Source organism: Oncorhynchus clarkii, chromosome 28 (genome assembly GCF_045791955.1).
Source record: "Oncorhynchus clarkii lewisi isolate Uvic-CL-2024 chromosome 28, UVic_Ocla_1.0, whole genome shotgun sequence".
In the NCBI taxonomy this organism is placed as follows: Eukaryota; Metazoa; Chordata; class Actinopteri; order Salmoniformes; family Salmonidae; genus Oncorhynchus; species Oncorhynchus clarkii.
In genome coordinates, this window is record NC_092174.1 from 35,305,374 (window position 1) to 35,330,730 (window position 25,357).

At 47.5% G+C, this 25,357-nt stretch overlaps 1 protein-coding gene across 2 annotated transcripts in view; it reads left to right on the forward strand.

Moving 5' to 3' along the window:
* Nucleotides 1–13,923: 13,923 nt before the first annotated feature.
* LOC139386871 (CUGBP Elav-like family member 5) overlaps nt 13,924–25,357 on the forward strand; it is a 66,026-nt gene continuing 54,592 nt past the window's right edge. For both annotated transcript variants that reach the window (XM_071132731.1, XM_071132732.1), the window contains exons 1-2: nt 13,924–14,301; nt 15,041–15,123. In XM_071132731.1, the coding sequence (XP_070988832.1) occupies nt 13,968–14,301; nt 15,041–15,123 (417 nt within the window). In that variant the 5' untranslated portion in view covers nt 13,924–13,967. The remainder of the gene's footprint in view (nt 14,302–15,040; nt 15,124–25,357) is intronic.

The window sequence follows — 25,357 nt, forward strand, 5'->3', positions numbered from 1 at the left end:
GGACACAAAGATGCTCCCTCCCCTGGTTATCTCCCTTATCACTCTTTACTCGTTTACTCCATTTGCCTGATCTGATAGGGAATCAATTATGGTGGGCACTAGGTAGAGCTATTGCTTCACAGTTCAACTACCATAGGTTACCTACCACAGTTCACCTACCACAGCTCACCTACCACAGTTAACCTACCACAGCACACCTACCACAGCGCATTTACCACAGCACAACTAACACAGTTCACCTACTACAGCGCACTTACCACAGGTCACCTACCATAGTTCACTTACCACAGTTCACCTACCACAGCTCACCTACCACAGCTCACCTACCACAGCTCACCTACCACAGTTCACCTACCACAGTTCACTTACCACAGTTCACCTACCACAGCTCACCTACCACAGTTCACCTACCACAGTTCACCTACCACAGCTCACCTACCACAGTTCACCTACCACACCACACCACAGCACCCCTACCACAACATACCTACCACACCACAGCACAACTACCACACCGCACCTACCACAGTACCCCTACCACACCACAGCACCTACCACACGTAACACAGCCCCCTACCACACCACAGCACCCCTACCACAGCTCACCTACCACAGTTCAGCTACTACCCAGTCAAGTCAGATCTGTGAAGGGGATTGAACAAGAACAAAGGGGAGCAGACAACTTGTTGGAATGAAATGCGTCCAGGCTGTTTCTTCTGTCTGGATTGACTGAGATTGACTGAGATCAAACCCTGTGGTGGAGCGCTTTAGTGAAATTGGTCACCTTGGAGACCAGCATGTAGCAGATCAGAGTGAGGAGGTCTGTGTGTGTGTGTATGTGTGTGTGTGTGTGTGGGGGGGGGGGGGGGGGGGGGTTCTCCACATTGTGGGTTTGATTTCATTCTGCCATCACATTATCTTACCTATTGACAGCAGTAGTAAAGCTATGTTTTTCTTGCTACATCTCCCCTCTTTATGTTGTATTGCTGAACTGTCTTTATTGATTCACTTGAGGGTATATTCATATTGTGTTATTCAGTACATGTGCAGTAGCTGGGTTCCATATCAGAAGTGAGGAAGCTGGATGATACTAGTGTGAGCTGTTAACAGTATATTTTGTAGTTATTCTGTACCAGAATGTCATTTTGCATGCTCTTTGTTCTTAAACACATTTATCATGATCAATGGAAGATTCCTTAGTTTTAATTAAGAGCTGTAAAATCAGAATCAGTGTTAGATTGAACATATGGATATGATTGATGTTTGTGTGACACGTTGACTTCTATCTATTAAAAAGCTCTAGCTCTTCTCTTTGCTTTCAGTGATACTACATCCTGTTCTCAACATGTTGTGTGACAACGAGCTGCGCAAACAAAGACTCACTACCAAATGACCAGGGTCTGTATTTATAAAGGGTCTCAGAGTAGAAGCGCTGATCTGGGATCAGGTCCCTATACTCATATCCTAGAGCAGCAGTAGATGCTTTATGAGATGCACTATCCTTAATGTTTCCAGCGTCATAAACAATCTATAGTGAGTGTGCTCCATTTTCCTTGACTGTACCTTTCAATCTTATCCCACAAGATCTAAATTGGTTCTAAGAATAGGTCAGTCATTCAAGTGGCACTCATTCCACTCAGTCGTTTAAACAGAACCTGCACAAGGTGTCCTTTTCAAGGATTTTTGCAGCGCTTCTCATATGCAACGGATTGGTTCGTAGTGCTTTCAAGCATCCATTTAAATGTCCAATTGTCGTTCCCTTTTCACCAGCTCTCATTTGAATGAGTCAAATAGCAGAAATTAAAGGCCCCATCAGGGAGAAAGAGATGAGAGCAGATCTTCTCTAATTATACCTCCCTGAATGGATGAAAGATTACAATGGGGGAGAGGGAGGTTTTCATTGGTTTAACTCTGCATGGGAATCTGCATTGGAACAGCTCAGTATCTTTGTCTCTAGCTCTCTGTTTCTCTCTAGGCTTACTGTCTCTGTTTCTCTCTGGGCTTACTGTCTCTGTTTCTCTCTAGGCTAACTGTCTCTGTTTCTCTCTATGCTTACTGTCTCTGTTTCTCTCTATGCTTACTGTCTCTGTTTCTCTCTAGGCTTACTGCCTCTGTTTCTCTCTAGGCTTACTGTCTCTGTTTCTCTCTAGGCTTACTGTCTCTGTTTCTCTCTAGGCTTACTGTCTCTGTTTCTCTCTGGGCTTACTGTCTCTGTTTCTCTCTAGGCTTACTGTCTCTGTTTCTCTCTAGGCTTACTGTCACTGTTTCTCTCTAGGCTTACTGTCTCTGTTTCTCTCTAGGCTTACTGTCTCTGTTTCTCTCTAGGCTTACTGTCTCTGTTTCTCTCTAGGCTTACTGTCTCTGTTTCTCTCTAGGCTTACTGTCTCTGTTTCTCTCTAGGCTTACTGTCTCTGTTTCTCTCTGGGCTTACTGTCACTGTTTCTCTCTAGGCTTACTGTCTCTGTTTCTCTCTAGGCTAACTGTCTCTGTTTCTCTCTAGGCTTACTGTCTCTGTTTCTCTATAGGCTTACTGTCACTGTTTCTCTATAGGCTTACTGTCACTGTTTCTCTCTAGGCTTACTGTCTCTGTTTCTCTCTAGGCTTACTGTCTCTGTTTCTCTCTAGGCTTACTGTCTCTGTTTCTCTCTAGGCTTACTGTCTCTGTTTCTCTCTAGGCTTACTGTCTCTGTTTCTCTCTAGGCTTACTGTCTCTGTTTCTCTCTAGGCTTACTGTCTCTGTTTCTCTCTAGGCTTACTGTCTCTGTTTCTCTCTAGGCTTACTGTCTCTGTTTCTCTCTAGGCTTACTGTCTCTGTTTCTCTCTAGGCTTACTGTCTCTGTTTCTCTCTAGGCTTACTGTCACTGTTTCTCTCTCTGTTTCTCTCTAGGCTTACTGTCTCTGTTTCTCTCTAGGCTTACTGTCTCTGTTTCTCTCTAGGCTTACTGTCTCTGTTTCTCTCTAGGCTTACTGTCTCTGTTTCTCTCTAGGCTTACTGTCTCTGTTTCTCTCTAGGCTTACTGTCTCTGTTTCTCTCTAGGCTTACTGTCACTGTTTCTCTCTAGGCTTACTGTCACAACAGAAGCAAACGGATTGAAATGCAGAGGGACCAAACTAAATTTGTCCAATAGAACGTCTAGTTTTTATTGCAAAATGTTTTCCATTTTCAACTGTTTGCTACAGTTTGGACTAATGATTACACCCCAGTTGGCAACCCTCCTAACTAGATTGGGTCATACCACACAGTTCTCCAGAGAGGTGACATTATCTCTCTAAAATGCATCACAGTATTTCACTCATAATCAATAGGATGACATTCATAGCCATCATTCATAGACTGTAGACAAAGTTGAAGAGTAAAGTCGGCGGAACTGCATCTGCGACAGTCGAAAGTCGGACACTAATGTGGTTTTTCAACAGCAAGGCTCAGATCAACATGACAATGTTGCCATTGTTTCTAAAATATTTTCTTTATAATTGTAAGGGATCTCCTCTTCTGAGGAGGAGAAGCAAGAAGGATCGGATGACCAAAACGCAGCGTGGTAAGTGTCCATAATTTAATGAAGCAAAATGAACACTGAACAAAAACAATTAACAACAAACGAACAGTCCCGTAAGGTGAATTACAAAACACTAAACAGGAAATAAACACCCATGAAACCCAGGTGTAAAAAGGCTACCTAGAGACAACTAACCCTGCCTCTGATTGAGAACCATACCAGGCCGAACACAAAAACCAATATTGATAAACAAACATAGACTGCCTACCCCAACTCACGCCCTGACCATACTAATTAACCTTTATTTAACTAGGCAAGTCAGTTAAGAACAAATTCTTATTTTCAATGACGGCCTAGGAACAGTGGGAACTGCCTGTTCAGGGGCAGAACGACAGATTTGTACCAAGCGTAGCGTCTGGAGGAAACCAGGCACCATCCCTATGGTGAAGCATGGTGGTGGCAGCATCATTCTGTAGGGATGTATTTCAGCGGCAGGGACTGGGAGACTAGTCAGGATAGACGGAAAGATGAACGGAGCAAAGTACAGAGAGATCCTTGATGAAAACCTGCTCCGAAGCACTCAGGACCTCAGACTGGGGCAAACAGAATAACAACCCTAAGCACACAGCCAAACCAACGCAGGAGTGGCTTTGGGACAAGTCTCTGAATGTCCTTGAGTGGACCAGCCAGATTCCAGACTTGAACCCAATCAAACATCTCTGGAGAAACCTGAAAATCGCTCTGCAGTGACTCTCCCCATCCAACCAGACAGAGCTTGAGAAGATCTGCAGAGAAGAATGGGAGAAACTCTCAAATACAGGAGTGCCAAGCTTGTAGTGTCATACCCAAGAAGACTCAAGGCTGTATTCACTGCCATAGGTGCTTCAACAAAGTATTGAGTAAAGGGTCTGAATTCTTATGTAAATGTGATATTTCAGTTTTTTTATCTTTTATAAATTAGCTAAAATTTCTAAAAACCTATTTTTGCTTTTCATTATGGGGTATTGTGTGTAGATTGATGAGTGAATAAAAAAAAAAAATAATTTAGATGAAGGCTGTAACGTAACAAAATGTGTAAATATCAATGGGTCTAAATACTTTCCGAATGCACTGTATAAGTATTGTACATACCGTATATGCATATATACACTACATGACCAAAAGTATGTGGACACCTGCTCGTCGAACATCTCATTCCAAAATCATGGGCATTATTATGGAGTTGTTCCCCCCTTTGCTGCTATAACAGCCTCCACTCTTCTTGGGAAGGTTTTCCACTAGATGTTGGAACATTGCTGTGGGGACTTGCTTTCATTCAACCACAAGCGCATTAGTAAGGTCGGGAACTGATGTTGGTCGATTAGGCCTGGCTCGCAGTCGGCATTCCAATTCATCCCAAAGGTGTTCGATGGGGTTTAGGTCAGGGCTCTGTTCAGGCCATTCAAGTTATTTCACAACTATCTCAACAAACTATTTATCTATAGGACCTCGCTTTGTGAACAGGGGCATTGTCATGATGAAACAGGAAAGGGCCTTCCCCAAATTGTTGCCACAAAGTTGGAAGCACAGAAACATCTAGAATTTCATTGTATGCTGTAGCGTTAAGATTTCCCTTCATTGGAACTAAGAGATCTAAACCATAAAAAACAACCCAAGACCATAATTCCTCCTCCACCAAACTTTAGAGTTGGCACTATGCTTTTGGGCAGGTAGCGTTCTCCTGGCATCCGCCAAACCCAGATTTGTCAGATGGTGAAGCGTGATTCATCATGTCAGAGAATGCAATTTTAAGAGCTACGCACTTCATCACTCGGCGGTCCCATTCAGTGAGCTTGTGTGGCCACCACTTTGCAGCTGAGCCGTTGCTTCTCCTAGATGTTTCCACGTCACAATCACAGCACTTACAGTTAACTGGGGCAGCTCTAACAGGGCAGAGACTTGACTCACTGCCTTATTGGAAAGATAGCATCCTATGACTGTGCTACGTTGAAAGTTACTGAGCTTTTTGGGAAGGCCATTCTACTGCCAATGTCTATGGAGATTGCATGGCTGTGTACTCGATCTTATATACCTGTCAGCAATGGGTGTGGCTGAAATAGCCGAATCCACTAATTTGAAGGGGTGTCCACATACTTTAGTATATACAGTGTATGTGTATATAAGGCAGAAATATATGTCACATACAGTACCAGTCAAAGGTTTGGACACACTACTCATTCAAGGGTTTTGTTATTTGTACTATTTTCTACATTGTAGAATAATCAAAACTATGAAATAAAACATATTGATTCACATAGTAACCCAAAAAATATCTAAATTAACAAATCAAAATATATTTTATATTTGAGATTCTTCAAAGTAGCCACCATGATGAAAGCTTTGCATTCTTTCAACCAGCTTCATGAGGTAGTCACCTGGAATGCATTTCCATTAGCAGGTGTGCCTTGTTAAAAGTTAATTTGTGGAATTTATTGCCTTCTTAATGCGTTTGAGCCAATCAGTTGTGTTGTGACAAGGTAGGCGTGGTATACAGAAGATAGCCCTATTTGGTAAAAGACCAAGTAAATATTATGGCAAGAACAGCTCAAATAAGTAAAGAGAAATGACAGTCCATCATTACTTTAAGACATGAAGGGCAGTCAACATGGAAAATGTAAAGAACTATTACAGTTTATTCAAGTGCAGTCGCAAAAACCATCAAGCGCAATGATGGCTGACTTTCATGAGGACTGCCAAATGCTGCAGAGTTCAAGTTTCAGACACATCTCAACATCAACTGTTCAGAGGAGACTGATTGAATTAATCAAGCCTTCGTGGTCTATTTGCTGCAAAGAAACCACTAGTAAATGACACCATTAAGAAGAAGAGACTTGCTTTTGCCAAGAAACACAAGCAATGGACATTATTCCGGTGGAAATATGTCCTTTTGGTCTGATGAGTCCAAATTGAGATTTTTGGTTCCAACCGCTGTGTCTTTGAGACACAGAGTAGGTGAACGGAATATCTCCGCATGTGAGGTTCCCACCGTGAAGCATGGCGGAGGAGGTGTGATGGTGTGGGGGTGCTTTACTGGTGACACTGTCTGATTTGTTTAGAAATGAAGGCACACTTAACCAGCTTGGCTACCACAGCATTCTGCAGCGATACGCCATCCCATCTGGTTTGCTCTTAGTGGGACTATCATTTGTTTTTCAACAGGACAATGACCCAAAACACACCTCCATGCTCTGTAAGGGCTATTTGACCAAGGAGAGTGATGGAGTGCTGCATCAGATGACCTGGCCTCTACAAATCACCTGACCTCAACCCAATGGAGATGGTTTGGCATGAGTTAGACCACGTAGTGAAGGAAAAGCAGCCAACAAGTGCTCAGCATGTGTGGGAACTACTTCAAGACTGTTAGAAAAAGCATTCCTCATGAAGCTGGTTTTATAACACAGGGCGAGACCCAGATGCAGACACAGGAGGCAGATGGTTTGAGTCTCTGATATTTATTAAACAAGGGGCAGGCAAGAGGCAGGTCGAGGACAGGCTAAAGTTAATAAACCAGGTTAGAGTCCAAACGATACAGGGCGGCAGGCAGGCTTGAGGTCAGGGCAGGCTGAACGGTCAGGCAGACGGGCTTAGTGTCAGGGCAGGCAAGAGGTCACCGGGAGGACTAGAAAAACAACAGACTAGGAAAAAACAGGAACTCTGGAAAAAAACGCTGGTAAGCTTGACAAGACAAGACGAACTGGCAACAGACAAACAGAACACAGGAATAAATACATTGGGAATAATGGGGAAGATAGGTGACACCTGGAGGGGGGTGGAGACAATCACAAAGACAGGTGAAACAGATCAGAGTATGACAGTACCCCCCCAGAGGCACCACCTGGTGACCTACCTGGTTGACCAGGGTGCCGGTGGTGAAAGTCGGCAGTGAGGGCCAGTTCCAGGATGTCTTTAGTGGGGACCCAGCATCTCTCCTCCAGGCCATAACCCTCCCAGTCAACTAGGTACTGGAAACCCCTGACTCATGGTCAAATACTCAGGAGGCATCTCACTGTGTACGCCGGATGACACGGGGAGGAGGGGTGGGCCTGGAAACAGAAAGAGCTGTGAGACAAGGGCTTAATCCTGGACACATGAAAAGTAGGGTGTACACGGAAGGTACGGGGTAACAGAAGATGGACAGGACACTAGAGATGGGGAAAGGACCAATAAAACGTGGGGAAAGTTTGCAGGACTCCACCTGTGGGGCAGGTCCCGTGTAGAAACTGCTCCAGTTTCAACTGTTCTGCCTTATTATTATTCGACCATGCTGGTCATTTATGAACATTTGAACATCTTGACCATGTTCTGTTATAATCTCCACCCGGCACAGCCAGAAGAGGACTGGCCACCCCACATAGCCTGGTTCCTCTCTAGGTTTCTTCCTAGGTTTTGGCCTTTCTAGGGAGTTTTTCCTAGCCACCGTGCTTCTACACCTGCATTGCTTGCTGTTTGGGGTTTTAGGCTGGGTTTCTGTACAGCACATTGAGATATCAGCTGATGTACGAAGGGCTATATAAAAATAAATTTGATTTGATTTGATTTGATTTAGACAGACATACCCTCTGCCTGAGACGATAGTGGGGAGCCAGAGTCTGGGGGCAGTCTGTTTGTCGACGATATCTCGAGGTGGTCTTGAGAAGAGCCGACTGAGTTCTTTTCCAAGTACGCCGACAGCGGCGGATGAACATCTGGGCTGAGGGTGTTGACTTCTACTTCTTGCTCCGGGAAGAGCGGGGGCTGATATCCCATGGAGCACTCAAAAGGTGAGAGCCCAGTAGGGAATAGTGTTCCAAGCATACTCCACCCAGAAAACAGTTGCTGGCTCCAGGTGGTGTTGTTGGTCGAGATGAGACACTGAAGTGTGGTTTCCATGTCTTTTTTGGCTCTCTCCAACTGGCCATTGGACTGGAGATGAAACCCGGAGGACAGGCTGGCCGATGACCGAATAATGGTGCAGAACGCCTTCCAGAATCAGGATGAAAAATGAGGATCACGGTCAGAGACAATGTCAACCGGGAGTCCATGGATTCGAAAGATGTGCTGCACCATGAGCTGGGCCGTCTCCTTGGCTGAAGGTAACTTGGGGAGAGGGATGAAATGGGTGGCTTTAGAGAACCTGTCCACCACTGTCAGAATGGTGCCGTTGCAATCTGACGGATGGAGCCCAGTGACAAAATCCATGGAAATATGGGACGGGGCGATGACAAACAGGGAGTGCCTGGAGGAGGTCAGACGAAGCTTGCCGCAGAGTCTTATTTTGAGCACATACAGTGCATGCGGCGACGAAGCGCCACCAGAAGCGTTGTCAGAGGAAGGCCAGGGTTCGATGAGCGCCAGGATGACAGGTAACCCTGTAGGAATGAACCAATTCCAGGACTTGAGATCGGGCCAAATCAGGGACGAACATCCGATTAGCCGGGGCCCCCCAGGGTCCAGCTGGGAACGTTGTGCCTTGCGGACCAGGGCCTCAATACCCCAGACAACCGAAGCTGCAAGAAATTAGGTAGGGAAGATGATCTCCAATTCAGAGGGTGTGGCAGCGGAACTGTACAGGCGAGAGAGGGTGTCCAGCTTCACATTTTTGGACCCTGGGCGTTAGGAGACGTGAAGTTGAACCTGGTGAATAACAGGGCCCAACGGGCCTGCCTACAGTTACGTTCCCAACGTCATAGTTCCTTTCCATGGAGTTGAGACGATGGGACAGGAAGGCACAGGGATGAAGCTTTTGGTCCTGGACAGACCGCTGAGACAGGACGGCCCCCACTCCCACGTCGGAAGCGTCAACCTCAACCACAAACCGGATGGATGAGGATGGGGGCTGTAGTGAACCGCTGCTTAAGGTCTACAAATGGGGACCATGTGAATGGTACCTTGGGAGAGGTGAGTGCAGAGAGAGGAGCCGGCAGCATGCTGCAGCCCCAAATGAGACTACGGTATAAATGAGCAAACCCCAGGAACCATTGTAGCTGCACTCTAGACGTAGGTTGGGGCCAATCCACCACCGCTCTCACCTTTTCAGGATCCATCTGGACATTCCCTTCAGCGATGACATATCCCAGAAAGGAGATAGTAGAGCGGTGAAACTCTCACTTCTCTGCTTTCACCAACAACTGATTCTCCAGGAGGCTCTGAAGAACACGGAGAGCGTGTTCTTGGGCAGAACAGGTGAAAACAAGGATGTTGTCAAAGTGGACAAATACAAAATGATTCAACATGTCCGAAAGCACATCGTTGATCAGGGCCTGGAAAACAGTGGGATCGTTGGTGAGCTCAAATGCCATGACCTGGTACTCATAATGTCCACTGGCAGTGTTGAAGGCCATCTTCCACTTGTCTCCTTTGCGTATCTGAACAACATTTGTAGGCATTCTGAAGGTCCAGCTTGGAAAAGATGGTAGCCCCCTGGAAAGGTGAAAAAGCAGAGGAGAGGAGTGGCAGGGGGTAACAATTCTTAGCAGTTATGTAATTGAGGTAGTTGATACATGGTCGCAGGGTCTTGTTCTTCTTCTCCACAAAGAAGAACCCTGCGCACGCAGGGGAGGCAGAAGAGCGAATGCCCCTGGCAGCCAGAGAGTCGTCAATGTACTCCTCCATGGCCTCGGTCTCAGGACCAGACAGGGAATATAGCCGTCGGAGGCAGTGTGGTGCCCAGAAGGAGGTCAATAGCGGAATCGTAAGGACGATACGGAGGAAGAGAGGTAGCACGAGACTTGCTGAAAACCTCCAGGAGATCATGGTACTCTGCGGGAATGGGAGAGAAATCTGAGGCTTTACTTAAACCAGGAGGAGGACGTCCCAGGGGAGGCTGTGCCGCAAAACGGGCTCCAACCCAGGGTGGAACAAGTCAATAACAGGGTTGTGATTCTGGAGCCATTAAAATCCCAAAACAGTGATGTGGGGAGATTCAATAAGGAGAAGCTGTATGAACTCACTGTGATGGCCTGATACCTGCAGGTTAATGGGAACTATGCTGTGCATGGCCCTGCCAATGGAGCGGCCGTCCAGTGCTCTGGCATCCATGGGAAATGAGAGAAGTTGCGTGGGGAAACCTAGCGCAAATGCCAGGGTAGCGTCCATAAAACTCTCATCAGCCGCAGAGTCGATGAGCACCCGGAGAGACTTAGACCGGTCACCCGACAGCACGATAACAAAGGGAGTACGAGTAATGGGAGTTAGAAAACTCCCAGTCTGGCCCACCAACGTACTCGTTCCTAGTGATGAGCCTGGTCTTTTACTGGGCAGGTGGCTAATGGTGGTAATGCCCAGCAGCACCACAATACAGACAACACTTGGAGCTCAACCTTCATTAATGTTCCTTACGCAATAATCTAGCTATGTCCAGTTGCATAGGCTCCAGAGTAAATGAGTCAACCGTCTCCGATGATTCCCGAGGGAACTCGGGTGGCTTCGGCTCCTCTCAGAAATACAGACGTCAGGGACTTCCGGACTTCTTGAGGGGGGGGAGCAGGCAGCAGTGGATGAACAAGTGTGACCGAGACCCGTCCTCCACTCACTCCTGCTTTCCCGTAAACGCCAACCAATCCTAATGATTAGGGCAATGAGAGGATCGAGGTCAAAAGGTAACTCCCGAGCTGCAAGCTCGTCTTTTATCTCCTCCGACAGTCCATGAAGGAAGGTATCAAATAGGGACTCCGGATTCCAGGCACTCTCGGCGGCCAACGTACGAAAGTCTACTGCATAGTCTGCCAAACTACAGGAGTCTTGACATAATCCAATAAGTTTTTGGGCCGCCTCTCTCCCAGATCCTGGAGATTCAAACACCTTCCTTACCTCTGCCGTGAAATCTTCCAGATTACGACAAATGGTGGATTGTTGCGCCCAAACTGCCATAGCCCAGGAGGGCGCCCTTCCATGCATTAGCATAATCAGATACGCTATCTTTGACCAATCAGAAGGGAACGAATATGGCTGCAGCTCAAAAATGATGGAGTACTGAGAAAGAAAAGCCCGGCAGGTTCCAGGATCCCCAGAATATCGCTCTGGAGGAGACAAGTGGGGTTCTCGGGGAGCCGGGGTAGGCTGTACAAACCCACCACTGGTAGGGGAGTTACTGAGCGACTGGGAGGTATGCTGCCTGTGAGATAATCCACGGAATTGCTGCAGTAACGTCTTGAACCAATGGTCATGGCGTTCCGCCAGCGAATGGAGCCCTTCCATAAGGTTCTGGAGTAGCTCCTCATGTTTTTGAATGGTGTCTCCCTGCAGGGAGATAAGCGTGATGGAGCCAGTCTGAGTCTGCTGGGTCAGTCTTGGCCAGTTCGTTCTATAACGACACAGGGCGAGACCCAGATGCAGACACATGACGCATATGGTTACTAAACAACAATGCTTAAGTTTAGGTTAGGCTGAATGTTCAGGCAGGCTCGAGTTTAGGGTAGGCTGAATGTTCAGGCAGGCGGGCTTAGTGTTAGGGCAGGCAAGAGGCCAGAACCGCTAGGACTAGAAAAAACAGGCGCTCGGAAAAACACGCTGGTAAGCTTGACAAGACGAACTGGCAACAGACAAACAGAGAACACAGGAATAAATACACTGGGAATAATGGGGAAGATGGGTGACACCAGGAGGGGGGTGGAGACAATCACAAAGACAGGTGAAACAGATCAGGGTGTGACAGGTTGAGAGAATGCCAAGAATGTGCAAAGCTGTCATCAAGGCAACGGGTGGCTATTTGAAGAGTCTAAAATATTAAATATATTTAGATTTGTTTAACACTTTTTTGGTTACTACATGATTCCATGTGTTATTTCATTGTGTTGATGTCTTCACTATGATTATGCAATGTAGAAAATAGTAAAAATAAAGAAAAACCCTTGAATGAGTAGGTGTGTCCAAACTTTTGACTGGTACTGTATATGTACTGATGTATGCTTATATGTGTGGATACATATATAAGCATATATGGGCATATACTGTAATTTTCCACCATATATGCCCATATAAAACATATAAGTAAACTACATATATCATTTTTTCTGTATGGGAGGCGAGGCTTATGACTTTGTGGCTTGGTAACTAGTGACAACCAAGAGCTGGCGATCAACATTTCTAAAGTGGGTAATATGACTTTAAATGATAGCAAAATTCATAATAATTAGCAGTGCTCCCTATAGGCTACTTTCAATGCATTTCTCTGCAAAAGGCAGGTAAACAGTTGTTATTAAATCGGCATTCCTTACATCAGCGAGCAGTGCACAAGAAAGTATTAAATTGAGTTGTTAGATGCTACCACCCCCTCCCCAAACATAAAGCTATCCATCCATCAACCATTTATAGGATAAGTTTCCTTCGTGGTTCTAGTATCTGTCAAGTCTTTTGAGATCAGTAGTGTTGACATAAATTAGATAAGGGAATGTCTGGGGTGTGGAGGCTCTGTATACTGCACAGTTAGTATAGTTAGTATAGTATATATTTAAGCAATAATGCCCGAGGGGATGTGGTATATGGCCAATATACCATGGTTGAGGGCTGTTCTTAAGCACCACAGCTGTGGTTTATTGGACATGTATCATAAACCTCAGATGTTGCTTAATGCTTTTAGAAACTGATTACCAACTTAATTAGAGCAGTAAAAATACATGTTTTGTCATACCCATGGTATATGGTCTGATATACCATGGCTGTCAGCCAATCAGCATTCAGGGCTCGAACCACTCAGTTCATAATATGCTGTATAGTTAAGTTAGCATAGTATAATGTTACCGAATTGCCTTCCTATACTGTCGCAGTTTCAATCACAATTGTACCTCCAAATACCCATCTCAAGGTGTCACTCAAGAACCACCAATTCTGGTTACTGCAATCAAGCTATCTGCATAGTTTCCTGTCCTCTCATCACCTAACCCACATTAGGCTACCACTGATGGGTGAAGTTGGGTGACTATAAAGGTTGTTTCTATTGTTTATCAAGTCAAATCTCTGCCAAATCCTCTCTGATAAAAGCAGACAAGGAAAGGACGCCTTCTATGGAGATATGATATCAACCTGTTTCAATTTAATCCAACTTTATTCAAAGAGCATTTACACTTCTCAATATATTTCACACACACAAAAATGTACTAAAGGGAAATAAAACATAGATGAATAATAAAAGGAGTGTTTTTCTAAATGAGTCATAATAATGAGTGAAAAACTAAGAGCACATGATGAAATCAGAGGTCATGCTGACCACAGTTGCAGTTCCTCGTCATCTCCAGCAGATGTTGCTCAACAACCAACAATTCTCGAAAATTTCAACCCACTCCTTCCACCAAACCCGAGCGTGAAGAAGACAGGTGCCATTTGGGAATTGGGACAGTACAAGCCTGTGTGTGTTTCCATCTGAGTGCATCGCTCTTACCCTCTCAGTAGCCTGCTAGTGTGTGTGCGTGTCTCAGTCTGTGTTGTCACTGTCCTCCAACCTACTCCCAGCTCAGCATGGCCAGATTTACACAGAGTGAAAGCAGAAGGCATCAGCAGCAGCACCATCCCCAGCCGCCTCATCCCGCCCCCGTCAACCTGCTTCTACAGCAGCCGCTCTTACTTATCCCCCATCAGCATCAGCTCGATCACAGCCCTGTTCCGAAGCCCATGAACGGACCCGAAATGCACACGGACAGCGGCGCCATGAAAGACCAGGACGCCATCAAGCTCTTCATTGGACAGATACCGCGGAACCTTGAGGAAAAAGACCTGAAACCTCTCTTTGAGCAATTTGGGAAAATCCACGAATTGTCTGTTCTGAAGGACCGATACACAGGCATGCATAAAGGTAGCGTTTATGTCACCCCTGCGCATTCCCTCACAGATGGTCATTGTAATTAGGTTAATGTATTATTACGAAGTAATTATCATCCATATGAAACGCGATAGTCATTCCATTTTTGTTCCTTTTTGTGATAGATTGTCTCTCATCATCTATTCTCTCTCGTGATGAGAGAATAGATGTACTGAAAAGCCCGTATGCCTTGCAGAATAAGGTTGCATATAGTCTTAACACTATTACCGTAATTTCCCCATAATAACAGCATAATTGATTTATTTGGGGTTCTTCTCATCTCGACAGATTCTCTCTTTTAGTGCGTAGGAGTAGCATGTTCATGTGAGTTCATATAAGTAAAATGCAAGTTGGTCTCACAGCTAAACGCTCGTCACACTTCCCAACACTTTTTCTTGCCCTAATTATTACACGCCAATGTTTGTTTGCGCCAGCTGCGCGCATAACATAGTGTTTTTTCCCGCGCCATCGCAGTGTCATGATGCAAACAAAAATAGGGATTATTTGGCAGAAAATCGAAACGTATATTTTACCACCGTCACGTCTATGCATCACATTGCATAGGCAACGCATACACAATCAACAGGATTTAGGCCAGTATTGCCAAGTGAGCGTGTCTGTGTGTGTGCGTGTGTGTGTGTGAGGGGGGGGGGGGGGGGGCTTGTGTGAGCAAGCTGTATTCATGTGTGTGCCTGTGTGTGACTAACCCTTGTTGGTCTGTATTGATTGACAGGATGTGCGTTTCTCACCTACTGTGCCAGGGAGTCTGCCATCAAAGCCCAGAATGCATTGCATGAGCAGAAAACCCTACCTGGGGTGAGTACTCCACCGCCTGAATGCTGCCAGGGTTTTACATGGAATGAGAGATGGTGTGAAAGCTTTTCCCCAAAGACATCTGTGAGTTGCCAATTCCTTTCGGATTGCGGAGAATGGAAAAGAGGATAGAGGAGAGTAAGAGAACATGGAGTGAGAGAGAGAAAAGAGTGAGAGAGGGGGAGGGGGAGTGAGAGAGCAATAAAGAGAGAGTACTGTAAAACAACAGTGAAAAGAACCATGTAGACAGCTTCAGGCTGTTCACTCAGTGAGCCATGTATGGAGAGAGAGAGAGAGAGAGAGAGAGAGGGAGAGAGAGAGAGTGAGAGGGGGGAAGAGAGGGGGAGATTGGGGAGGGTGAAAGGGAGAGGAGATGGAAGGAATGACAGAGAGAGAGAGAGAAAGAGAGAGAGAGAAATAGAAATGGAGCGAGAGGAGAGAAAAAAGATAGAAAAAGATAGAAAAAAAGCGAGAGGAGAGAAAGAGAGAGAGAGAAAGAGAGAGGAGAGGAGAGAAAGAGAGAGAAAGTGAGAGAGAGAGAGAGAAAGAGAGAGAGAAATAGAGAGAGAGAAAGAGAGAGAAAGACACTGAAGGGGGAATCAGTTAGAGAGAGAAAGCAGATGAGAAAGAATGAGCTGAAGAAAAAGGCTGAGGGAGGGATGAGAGAGAGGGAGGGATGAGGAGAGGTTGGAGGGGAGGAATGAGATAGAGGGATGAGGATAGGTTTGAGGGGAGGGATCACAGAGAGAGGGATCACAGAGAGAGAGAGAGAAAGAGAGAGAGAGAGAGGGGGGATGAGGAGAGAGAGAGAGGGATGAGGAGAGGTTGGAGGGGAGGGATGAGAGGGATGAGGAGAGGTTGGAGGGTAGGGATGAGACATGGGGAGGGATGGGGAGAGGTTGGAGGGGAGGGATATGTGATGAGGAGGGATGAGAGAGAGGGATGAGGAAGTTTGGAGGGGAGGGATGAGAGAGAGACGGAGATGAGGATAGGTTTGAGGGGAGGGATATGTGATGGAGAGCGATGAGAGAGAGAGATGAGGAGAGGTTGGAGGGAAGATGAGAGAGAGAGGGATGGGGAAAGGTTGGAGGGGAGAGATGAGAGAGAGAGGGATGGGGAGAGGTTGGAGGGGAGGGATGAGAAAAAGGGAAGGGTGGGGAGAGGTTGGAGGGGAGGGATGTGAGATGGGGAGAGGTTGGAGGGCAGTGTTGAGAGAGAGAGAGGGGTGGGGAGAGGTTGGAGGGGAGAGATGAGAGATGGGGAGGGATTGGGAGAGGTTGGAGGGCAGGGATGAGAGATTGGGAGGGATGGTTGGAGGGCAGGGATGAGAGATGGGGAGGGATGGATGGATGGGGAGAGATTGGAGGGGAGGGGTAAGAGAGAGCGTGGGATGGGGAGAAGTTGGAGGGGAAAGATGAGAGATGGTGAGGGATGGGAGAGGTTGGAGGGGAGGTATGAGAGAGAGGTAGCGATGTGGAGAGGTTGGAGGGGAGGGATGAGAGATTGGGAGGGATGGGAGAGGTTGGAGGGGAGGGATGAGAGAGAGGACGGGATGTGGAGAGGTTGGTGGGGAGGGATGAGACAGAGGGTGGGATGTGGAGAGGTTGGAGGGGAGGGATGAGAGAGAGGGCGGGATGTGGAGAGGTTGGAGGGGAGGGATGAGAGATTGGGAGGGATGGGAGAGGTTGGAGGGGAGGGATGAGAGAGAGGGCGGGATCTGGAGAGGTTGGAGGGGATGGATGAGAGATGGGAAGGGATGGGGAGAGGTTGGAGGGGAGAGATGAGAGATGGGGAGGGATGGGGATAGGTTGGAGGGGAGGGATGGGAGATGGGAGGGATGGGGAGAGGTTGGAAGGGAGGGATGAGAGATGGGGAGGGATGGGGAGAGTATTGGAGGGGAGGCATAAGAGTTTGGGAGGGATAGGGAGAGATTGGAGGGGAGGGATGAGGGAGTGATTGGAGGGGAGGGATGAGAGATGTAGAGGGATGGGGAGATGTTGGATGGGAGGGACGAGACATGGGGAGGGATGTGAGAGGTTGGAGGGCAGGGATGAGAGATGGGAGGGAAGGAGAGAGGTTGGAGGGCAGGGATGAGAGATGTGGAGGGATGAGGGGAGGTTGGAGGGGAGGGATGAGAGATGGGAAGGGACGGGGAGAGAGACAGAGAGGGATTAGGAGAATTTGGAGGGGAGGGATGAGAGAGAGAGGGATGAGGAGCGGTTGCAGGGGAGGGATGAGCGAGAGAGAAAGACAGAGAGGGATGGGGAGAGGTTGGAGGGGAGAGATGAGAGAGAGAGGGAGGGAGGGAGGGATGAGAAGAGGTTGGTGGGGAGGGATGAGAGAGAGAGGGAGGGATGTGGAGAGGTTGGAGGGCAGGGATGGGAGATGGGGAGGGATTTGGAGAGGTTGGAGGGGAGGGATGGGGAGAGGTTGGAGGGGAGGGATGAGAGAGAGAGAAAGACAGAGAGGGATGGGGAGAGGTTGGAGGGGAAAGATGAGAGAGAGAGGGAGGGAGGGAGGGATGAGAAGAGGTTGGTGGGGAGGGATGAGAGAGAGAGGGAGGGATGTGGAGAGGTTGGAGGGCAGGGATGGGAGATGGGGAGGGATTTGGAGAGGTTGGAGGGGAGGAATGGGGAGAGGTTGGAGGGGAGGGATGAGAGATTGGGAGGGATGGGGAGAGGTTGGAGGGCAGGGATGGGAGATGGGGAGAGGTTGGAGGTGTGAGATGAGAGATGGGAAGGGATGGGGAGAGGTTGGAGGGCAGGGATGGGAGATAGGGAGGGATGGGGAGAGGTTGGTGGGGAGGGATGAGAAATGGTGAGGGATGGGGAGAGGTTGGTGGGGAGGGATGAGAGATGGGGAGGGATGGGGAGAGGTTGTAGGGCAGGGATGGGAGATGGGGAGGGATGGGGAGAGGTTGGAGGGCAGGGATGGGAGATGGGGAGGGATTTGGAGAGGTTGGTGGGGAGGGATGAGAAATCGGGAGGGATGCGGAGAGGTTGGTGGGGAGGGACGAGAGATGGGGAGGGATGGGGAGAGGTTGGAGGGCAGGGATGAGAGAGAGGGAGGGATGGGGAGAGGTTGGTGGGGAGGGATGAGAGAGAGAGGGAGGGATGGGGAGAGGTTGGTGGACAGGTATGGGAGATGGGGAGGGATGGGGAGAGTTTGGTGGGGAGGGACGAGAGATGGGGAGGGATGGGGAGAGGTTGGTGGGGAGGGATGAGAGATGGGAGGGATGGGGAGAGGTTGGTGGGGAGAGATGAGAGAGAGAGGGAGGGATGAGGAGAGGTTGGTGGGGAGGGAGGAGAGAGAGAGAGGGAGGGATGAGGAGAGGTTGGAGGGACAACAGGGTACATCTGTCTGGGGGGGGGGGGGTGTTGGGCAGTGAGGGGGTGTCTGATTGATAACACAAACACACACAGGTATAGCGGATCACAGTGCATTTGTTTGGGAGTGTTTTGTGCTGCACTGCAAGCTTCAGTGACCTAGAATGTGCACGAACCGGATTGGATGGATATTCCTTTTGATGTGTCTGTGTGTGTGTGATTGCTGCCGTTGTGTATGTATTTGTGTGTATGTTGTGTGTTTGCGCCTGCTTTGTATGGGTGCCCCTGTTGTTCCTGCCTTTAATATATCAGCCTTTGAGCGAGTGAGTGAGTGAGTAAGTGTGTGTGTGTGTGTGTTTGTGTGTGTGTGTGTGTGTGTGTATGTGTGTGTGTGTGTGTGTGTGTGTGTGTGTGTGTGTGTGTGTGGCTGTGCTTGTTGTAGGTCATTGCTGAGTGGCAGCAGTGTAGAGTGAAGCATACTGTTAGATAAAAGAATGTCATTCTACTCCTCTGCTTTCCAGCCCACTACCCATACAGATAGACAGAGAGCACAAAAGAGAGAGGGAGAGAGGGAGAGAGAGGGAGGGAGAGGGAGGGAGGGAAGAGGAGAAGAAAAGGGTGGAGGTAGAGAGGCTTCCCACTCACTCAGAAAGCCTACTGTAGTAGGTGGGAAGTTAGGTTGTGTCATATGAAATACTACAAAAGGGCCAACCCCCAAACGCAGCGTCAGATGACAAAATATAACAGCTTGCGCTTCTTACACCCACTAACCCATATTTAATTCCCTCCTGTCTCTCCCTGTCTTTCCCTCTCTCTCTCTCCCTGTCTCTCTTCCTCTTTCTGTCACACCTTCTCTCTCTCCTTGTCTCTCTCTCTCTCCTTCTCCTTCTCTCTCTCTCTCTCTCTCTCTCTCTCTGTTGCTCTCTCTCTCTCTCTCTCTCTGTCGCTCTCTCTCCCTCTCTCTCTCTCTCTCTCTCTCTCTCTCTCTCTTGTGCTCTCTTTCGCTCTCTGTCACTCTCTCTCTCCCTGTCTCTCTTCCTCTTTCTGTCACGCCTTCTCTCTCTCCTTGTCTCTCTCTCTCTCTCTCTCTCTCTCTCTCTCTCTCTCTCTCTCTCTCTCTCTCTCTCTCTCTCTCTCTGTCGCTCTCTATCCCTCTCTCTCTCTCTCTCTCTCTCTTTTGCTCTCTTTCGCTCTCTGTCACTCTCTCAATTCAATTCCAAGGGCTTTATTGGCATTTGTTTACATATGTTTACATTGCCAAAGTAAGTGTGTCTTTGATGATGTCTGGGTTCCTGCTCTTTAAGCCAAAGGCAGATGATCTCAGACCTCGTATGTTCCAGGATGAGACAGTAAAAGCTTTGTGTTCCATTGTGTCTAGTGTTGTTTGCGTGTGGTTTAGGCCCGGACCATCACAGTAGGTGTGAGGAGAGCATGTTGAGTATCTGATACAGACCTCTTAGGTCACAGGATGGAGGTTGGGCCTGTTGCTCTGCTCTCTCTCTCTCTTTTGCTCTCTTTCGCTCTCTGTCACTCTCTCAATTCAATTCCAAGGGCTTTATTGGCATTTGTTTACATATGTTTACATTGCCAAAGTAAGTGTGTCTTTGATGATGTCTGGGTTCCTGCTCTTTAAGCCAAAGGCAGATGATCTCAGACCTCGTATGTTCCAGGATGAGACAGTAAAAGCTTTGTGTTCCATTGTGTCTAGTGTTGTTTGCGTGTGGTTTAGGCCCGGACCATCACAGTAGGTGTGAGGAGAGCATGTTGAGTATCTGATACAGACCTCTTAGGTCACAGGATGGAGGTTGGGCCTGTTGCTCTGCTCATGGCCTGGGCAGATGTCCTGCTGTCATGTTGAGGTCCTTGCATGGGGTGGGCAGAAGGGGCATAGGTCTGATATGATGGGGCCTATATAGGGTGTGGCCAGGGTTTGTTTGGGGTGGTAACAGCTGGTTGGGGTGTGGTTGGTGATGCTGTGGTCTGAGCGATGGATCCTTTTGGCGTGGGTTCTCTCGGTGCAGGTCCTTCGTCCTTCTCTCTCTTCTTCTCACCCCACTCTTCCTCACAAATCCTAGCTCTCCTCTCTCTCTTCTTCTCACCCCACTCTTCCTCACAAATCCTAGCTCTCCTCTCTCTTCTTCTCACCCCACTCTTCCTCACAAATCCTAGCTCTCCTCTCTCTCTCTCCTTCTCACCCCACTCTTCTTGACAAATCCTAGCTCTCCTCTCTCTCTTCTTCTCACCACACCCTTCCTCACAAATCCTAGCTCTCCTCTCTCTCTTCTTCTCACCCCACTCTTCCTCACAAATTCTCTCTCCTCTCTCTCTTCTTCTCACCACACTCTTCCTCACAAATCCTAGCTCTCTCTCTCTTCTTCTCACCCCACTCTTCCTCACAAATCCTAGCTCTCCTCTCTCTCTTCTTCCCACCCCACTCTTCCTCACAAATCCTAGCTCCACTCTCTCTCTCCTTCTCACCCCACTCTTCCTCACAAATCCTAGCTCTCCTCTCTCTCTTCTTCTCACCCCACTCTTCCTCACAAATCCTAGCTCTCCTCTCTCTCTTCTTCTCACCCCACTCTTCCTCACAAATCCTAGCTCTCCTCTCTCTCTTCTTCCCACCCCACTCTTCCTCACAAATCCTAGCTCTCCTCTGTCTCTTCTTCTCACCACACTCTTCCTCACAAATCCTAGCTCTCCTCTCTTTCTTCTTCTCACCCCACTCTTCCTCACAAATCCTAGCGCTGTTTGTGTGCTTGCGCACGCACCAAGGAGATTTTCACTTGTCTCTAATTGCCGTTTCTCTTTCTCTCTCATCCTTCTCTCCTTTCACTGGAGGAGTGACGGCTTCATCAGAGATAATTATCTGGTTGCACTGTGCAGCTGCATGCCTCTCTTCCTCTTTCATTCATCTACGATGTTGTAATGCTAAATTAATTAAGCTAAATAATATATTTGGTTGGGTGTAGGTTAGAAAGACAGACTGCCATTGAAACAAGTGTTTAGTGTGCGATTGACGTTTTACCAATGAAAAGATAGACCCAGGGGAGATAACACACACACATACACACACACAGGTTCATTTTAACAGTGAGAAATTCTCAGTCTGTGTCTTACCCAGTGTTTGTGTATTGTTGACAGTTGAAACGTTATTTACAATCTATTGTGGACTGGGTTGTGACATTTCTGCCTCACATTGATGGATTCACAACCTGGGCCAGGCCACCAGGCTATGGGAGTGCCAGCATGAGCGGTGTCACTGTGATTTACGCTCCCCTTACAACTTGTGCATCCATTAATCCGGTGTACGGAAACAGATTAGGCTCTACTTAGTGTTCCACATGGGATCGTTACTCTGACGGAATTGCTCTCAGAAGACACAGGTGATGAAACAGGGATATAATGTGTGTGTGTGTGTGTGTGTTAATGGGTTCTGCCTCACAATCAGTCTCTGTTACTCTACACTTTCACCGCACAGTAAGCTCATGATAAGAGCACAACATTGGATATGATATGTAGTTTGTCCAAACTCCATTTGAGTGCAGGGGACTTCACCTTCACTTCATTCTTTATATGTGCTCCAGATCTCTGCATACTGTAATCTATTGCATAGCACTACACATTCACAGCAATCCCAAGCCAATGCATTTAACAGGAGTGGGAGTCTCTTAGCAGCAAGAAGTAACCACACCACACCTCCTCCTCCTCTCCCCCCACTACATCCCTCTCTCCCTACCAGCTCACCCCTCCTCCCCCTCCTCTTTCTCCTCCCCCCACTACATCCCCCTCTCCCTACCAGCTCACCCCTCCTCCTCCTCCTCTTTCCCCCCCCACTACATCCCTCTCTCCCTATCAGCTCACCCCTCATCCTCCTCTTTCTCCTCGCCCCACTACATCCCCCTCTCCCTACCAGCTCACCCCTCCTCCTCCTCCTCTTTCTCCTCCCCCACTACATCCCCCTCTCCCTACTAGCTCACCCCTCCTCCTCCTCCTCCTCCTCCTCTTTATCCTCCCCCCCACTACATCCCCCTCTCCCTACCAGTTCAACCCTCCTCCTCCTCCTCCTCTTTCTCCTACCCCCCACTACATCCCCCTCTCCCTACCAGCTTACCCCTCCCACTCCTTCTCCTCCCCCCACTACATCCCCCTCTCCCTACCAGCTCACCCCTCGTCCTCCTCCTCCCCCCCACTACATCCCTCTCTCCCTACCAACTCACCCCTTCTCCTCCTCCTCTTTCTCCCACCCCCCCACTACATCCCTCTCTCCCTACCAGCTCACCCCTCCTCCTCCTCCTCTCCCCCCCCCACACTACATCCCCCTCTCCCTATCAGCTCACCCCTCCTCCTCCTCCCCCCCACTACATGCCCCTCTCCCTACCAGTTTACCCCTCCTCCTCCTTATCCCCCCCCTACACCCCCCTCTCCCTACCAGCTTACCCCTCCTCCTCCTTCTCCTCTTTCCCCCACCCCCACTACATCCCCCTCTCCCTACCAGTTTACCCCTCCTCTATCTCTCAATCTCTCACACAGCTGTCAGCTGTCAGTATTACAGGACCTTAATTGCCTGTTCAATAGTCATTATGAAAGTGTGATATTTCTCCTGAAATGAGACATGGAAGGACAAGGCACAAAAGCTGGTGGACACACACACACACACACACACACACACACACACACACACACACACACACACACACACACACACACACACACACACACACACACACACAGCCCTTCTGTGTTTAGTTCCTAATGAGGAGGGTTATGATGATTTTGGATGACACAGCAAAAAAAAACTCTGGCATCTGAAAAAGATTGTGTGTGTGTGTGTGTGTGTGCTACGGCTGCACGATTACAGTTTTTTTTACAATCACTGGCACTAATTTCAGAACCGTGTGGTCATTTTTCAAAAGTCTAGACACAAAACATCCATCACTTCTAATCCCACAGGCTGTCCAATGTTGAAAACATTGCATTGTATATTCACATCTTTAAAGAAGCCTTGTACTTGTATTTTACTAGGCAAGTCAGTTGAGAACAAATTTTTATTTTCAATGACGGCCTAGGAACTGTTCAGGGGCAGAACGAGAGATTTTGTACCTTGTCAGCTCGGGGATTTGAACTTGCAACCTTTCAGTTACTAGTCCAATGCTCTAACCACTAGGCTACCCTGCCGCCTTGCAGGATCATTGGATCAAATAACTCATTTATCATGAAATACCATAGGAACATTAATTTAGATCACCCACACACAAGATACCAATAGTTTCACTGTGTAGTTGTCCATACAATCATTAAATATTGTAGTACAAAATATGTGATACATGTTTCATTATGGTACTACACGTAAATACATCAATGTAAAAGGACTAGTAGAGAGAATACTACAGACACAGTAGAATCATTGAACAAAATCTGAAATTGATTGATGAAATACAATAAAAGCACAACATAGGTTTCTTTGAATCAAAGCAAAAATAATTAGCTACAAAAAATAAAAAAACTACAGTAAAACGTCAACTGCAGTGTACCTCACCTGGTTTACTGTAAAAACTTATTGAGATGGCGCCGACAGAGATGGTCGCCTCGCTTCGCGTTCTTAGGAAACTAGCAGTATTTTGTTTTTTTATGTATTATTTCTTACTTTGTTACACCAGGAAATCTAAAGTCTTATTACATACAGCCAGGAAGAACTATTGGATATAAAGCAACATCAACTTACCAACATTATGACCAGGAATACGACTTTCCCGAAGCGGATCCTCTCTTCGGACCACCACCCAGGACAATGGATCTAATCCCAGCAGCTGATCGAAAACAACAGCGACTCAGAAGAAGACTGAACGGTCTTCTGGTCAGGCTTCGAAAATGGGCACATCGCTCTCTGCTCCCAAGTATACTACTCGCCAATGTCCAGTCTCTTGACAACAAGGTAGATAAAATTTGAGTGAGGGTTGCCTTCCAGAGAGACATCAGAGATTGTAACATTCTCTGTTTCACGGAATCATGGCTCACTCGGAATATGGTGTCGGAATCGGTTCAGCCACCCGGCTTCTCCATGCATCGCGCCGACAGAGATAAACACCTCTCTGGGAAAAGGAAGGGCGGGGGTGTATGCTTTATGATTAACAACTCTTGGTGTAATCATAACAACATACAGGACCTCAAGTCCTTCTGCTAACCCAACCTAGAATTCCTTGCAATCAAATGTTCGCCATTCTACCTACCAAGAGTAATCTCGTCAGTTATAGTCACAGCTGTGTACATCAACCATCAAGCGAACACCAAGACGGCCCTCAAGGAACTTCACTGGACTCCATGTAAACTGGAAACTATATTTCCGGAGGCTGCATTTATTGTAGCTGGGGATTTTAACAAAGCAAATTTGATATCAGTGCTACCTACATTTGATCAGCATATTTACGACACGTAGGGCAAATACTCTCGACCACTGCTACTCTAACTTCCGCAATGCATACAAAGCCCTCCCTCGCCCTCCCTTCGGCAAATCAGACCACGACGCCATCTTGCTTGTCCCGGCTTATAAGCAGAAACTCAAACCGGTTGTACCAGTGACGTGAACAATTCAACGCTGGTCTGACCAATCAGAAGCCACACTCCAAGATTGTTTCGATCACTCGTACTGGAAAATGTTCTGATCAGCCTCAGAGAATTATATTGACCTATACGCTGACTCGGTGAGTGCGTTTATAAATAAGTGCATTGGAGACGTCGTACCCACTGTGACCATTAAAACCTACCCTAACCAGAAACCATGGCTGGAAGGCATCATTCGCGTAAAATAGAAAGCGCATTCAACCATAGAAAGAGGTCTGGAGATATGGCTGAATATAAACAGTGTAGTTATTAGCTCTGCAAGGCAATCAAACAAGCAAAATGCCGATACAGGG